The 3,567-nt window shown below is 34.4% G+C and overlaps 1 protein-coding gene across 1 annotated transcript; it reads right to left on the bottom strand.

Annotated features, from left to right (window-relative positions):
• Positions 1-1,284: 1,284 nt before the first annotated feature.
• Positions 1,285-2,206, bottom strand: LOC114039653 (bone morphogenetic protein 2; the record flags this gene model as incomplete). Its single annotated transcript, XM_027857527.1, has 1 exon — positions 1,285-2,206. A coding segment is annotated over one exon (864 nt), but the record flags the coding sequence as incomplete, so codon positions are not given.
• Positions 2,207-3,567: the final 1,361 nt, after the last annotated feature.

Raw genomic sequence — 3,567 nt, 5'->3', positions numbered from 1 at the left:
CAGAAAAAAATATCAGTTAATGAACATGCTAAATATAAAAAAAAAATTCTTTGGTGCAAGTAAGTATATGTTTGGTTAGCATCTTACTAGCAAATCTGAAGTCATCCCTTGGACTTTTTTACTCCCTTTTAGATGAAGGATTTCAGAAAAATGCAAACACAAGGTAGCATTGTGAATGTTGTATAAATGCACCATTTTCTTTCACAGATTGGACTTTGTAGAATGAAATGTCAGAGTTCCAATATTTATTATCTGAAATAGGTTTAACATTTGGAAAATGCGTTCAAACACAGAACCTTAGAAAGAAAAGCAAGTGAATTTGACAGACAGCACTGGGGTAGACAGAAACCATGGATGACAATATTTTGTTTTACTTGGGGCAAAATTTGAAGACAGGGATCATTTTAGTTTAATAAGCTCCCATTTGAGGTTTAAAAAAAACTCATTCCCATCTGTTAAGACAAGGGCCAACTGAAATCGGTTTTAAATATACGTGACCACAATATTAATAATGAAGAACTCTTATATTTTATTTAATGCTTTGGCCAGGACAGCTATTTAAAGGGGTTACTAGTTAAGGAAAGAAGAATAAAAAGCCATCATTCACTTTCCTATAAGTTCAAACATTTTACTACAGGTTTCGATTGGCCCTGCTGTAATCGCTCTCCAAATTAGTTGGGAACTTCAGTATTTCTATTAAATCAGCAATGTCTGGTTCTTATCCAAAGATTCCGCCTAATGAAGATGCCAGTTCTCATGGATTGGACAGCCCACCCTGCAGCATTCCTGAGAATTGTACAATATAATAATCTTGAAAGTCAGCAGAGTGGATTATCCACTTTTTTTTTTCTGGACTTGAACTTGTGACCTTAACAGTAGCACTGCAAAAAGCAAATGTGCTATGCACTTTGCCATAGTAACCTTCCATGTATACTTTTCAACTTAAATACACACAACTGAAACAGCTACAATTTTGGAAAATTATGTACAAACCCTATATTTCTTTTGATTATATATAAATACAAATTAGCTATTTTTCTAAAAAGTGGTTATAATAGTAAATAAATACAAAATAAGAATCTGACCATTATACTTCATGTGCTGGGGTTGAACCCATATAAAATGTACAACTAAAATACATTTAAAATCTTTAAGGAATAATTCTCTGATTAAAATATTTGTTTTCCCAACTTTTTGTAGACATAAATATATTTTCAAAATAGCTGTGTTTTTTTTTCATTTCATTACATAAATAAAGTCTTCATTGGGAAATATTAAAGTGTCAACTTGTGTTTTTTTTTTTTGCTTTTGTCTAATATATATTTTTTAAAATTCTGCTGTGCTAACGACACCCACATCCCTCCACAACCATATCTTGATAATTCTTTAACACGACTTTTTCATTTTCATCAAGGTAGAGCATGGAGATAGCACTGAGTTCTGTTGGTACACAGCATGCCTTGGGGATTTTGGAGTTAACTGAATTGACCAAAGTCTGAACAATGGCATGATTTGTGGAGTTCAGGTGATCAGCCAATGGAAAGGGGCATTCCCCATGGCAGTAAAAGGCATGATACCCTGGTGGGGCAACAATCCAGTCATTCCACCCCACATCACTGAAGTCTACATATAAAGGATGTCGCTTGCAACTGGACTTGAGGCGTTTCCGCTGTTTGTGTTTTGCTTGACGCTTTTCTCTTTTGTGGAGAGGATGTCCTTTGCCATCATGGCCAAAAGTTACTAGTAATGGTCTTATCTGTGACCAGCTGTGATCGTCCTGATGCAAAGACCTACTAATCCTTACATGTCTCTTGGAGACTGCTCTGTCATCATCCAAGTGAACCACTTCTACCACAAACCCATGATTTGCCTGTCCCTGTGCAATCCACCTCATCACAGCGGGTGTGACATCAAAGTTTTCCCATTTGCTGGCATTATGATTTACCAATCTTGTGTCCAACAGTCTTGTAATGGGGTATTCAGAGATGGATGTTGCTGGCTTTATAATTTCATAAATATTAATACGATGATGGTGATTGCTGTTATTTTTAAAAGCTTCCTGCACCTGCTCCCGAAAAACCTTAAGTTCAGCTGAGGTGATAGACTCCTCATTGGGGATGGAAGTTAAATTAAAGAAGAAACGCCGGACTGTTTTCCCATTTGTTTCTGGCAGCTCTTCCAAAGATTCTGATTTGGTTACAAGACAAAAACAAAAAAAGAATCATCAGTAAATGAGACAAATAATAACAATTGGAATAGAAATGTTTTCAATTTAAACTTTGAAATTCAGCAACTGGAAGAGATTAGAAAAAATTTTTTAAGAAAAAAAGTTTTTCTTGTCTACGTGTTTGTTTATATGAGCATGTACAGTAAGAACCAAAAATACAATTCACTATCTTGCTTTTGATCCAATACTGGAGTACTGCATTCCAGGTGGTTATAATAACGGGGAAAGAACTATGAAGCATTACTTTGGAATTCAAGGACTTTAGCAAAAAAACTTTAGCACTGTAGTTAGCAGAGGTCTAATGAGAATGATTAAAACTGACTGAGGATTTACGGAAATTATTGCATTTCTTAAAAAAAAATACGTCTTTAATGTCAATCCCTTAAGCTCTATTCCAAAACATTACTCTACAATTTAGATAATTTACAAATCTTGATATACAGATTTCAGTGTCCTAATTAAAGACCATGAACTTAACATCTGTGATGATATTTTACGAAGCACACCCTACTATTTCATTCAATAGTCCATAGACAAGGGCATTTAAATGAATCTCCTTCTTAGGGGGAAACGCATGGGTGGTACTAGGATACTGTGGTAATTAGGTCCAAACAATATCAAGAGAAATAGCTTCCCATCTGTAGTCTTTCCTATGACCTCCACATGACCCCAAAAAGCCAGGTTACTTTTCAGATACTTTCAGAAGGAAAACAGCTTGGGTGTGCACTGCACGTATGTGTCAGTGCACACTCATGTGTATGTATCTGGAAAGTATATTAAAACACAAACATCCACACAATTCTATTACAGCATGAAGTTTTTCCTCTCAAAGTTTCAGTAATATAATATTCATAATGAGAAGAACTCACTGAAATTTAGATAATTTCAAGAAAAGGCCTATGGCTCCTGAAGAAAATATGGTAGAAAGAAATTCATTGGTTGCACCCTACAGAATACTGCAATGAACACAATTCTGATCAACCAGGCAAGCAAATTTGTTTCTTTTTCCATTTATACTATACCCTGTGTAAGTGATTTTGAGAGTTTACTGTCTTACAAAGAACAAACTGATACATATGATTACAATTTAATTAAACTTCCTTCTTCATTTTAAAGCTTCCTAAAAGATAAAATGATCACTGATCTTAAATTATAGCCACTTAGGTAAGGGTACCAACTTAATTAAAAATTCAGGAAAATTTGTTATGTCATAGTTTCATGTCATAACAAGCAGAGACTACTTTTCCTTCCTTCTTTCTTTTTCTTTCTTTCTTTCTTTCTTTCTTTCTTTCTTTCTTTCTTTCTTTCTTTCTTTCTTTCTTTCTTTCTTTCTTTCTTTC

The sequence above is a fragment of the Vombatus ursinus genome, unplaced genomic scaffold, assembly GCF_900497805.2.
Source record: "Vombatus ursinus unplaced genomic scaffold, bare-nosed wombat genome assembly UNPS02012164.1, whole genome shotgun sequence".
NCBI classification, from domain to species: domain Eukaryota; kingdom Metazoa; phylum Chordata; class Mammalia; order Diprotodontia; family Vombatidae; genus Vombatus; species Vombatus ursinus.
The sequence above is the reverse complement of the archived record's forward strand: the minus strand, read 5'-3'. Positions and strand labels throughout refer to the sequence as shown.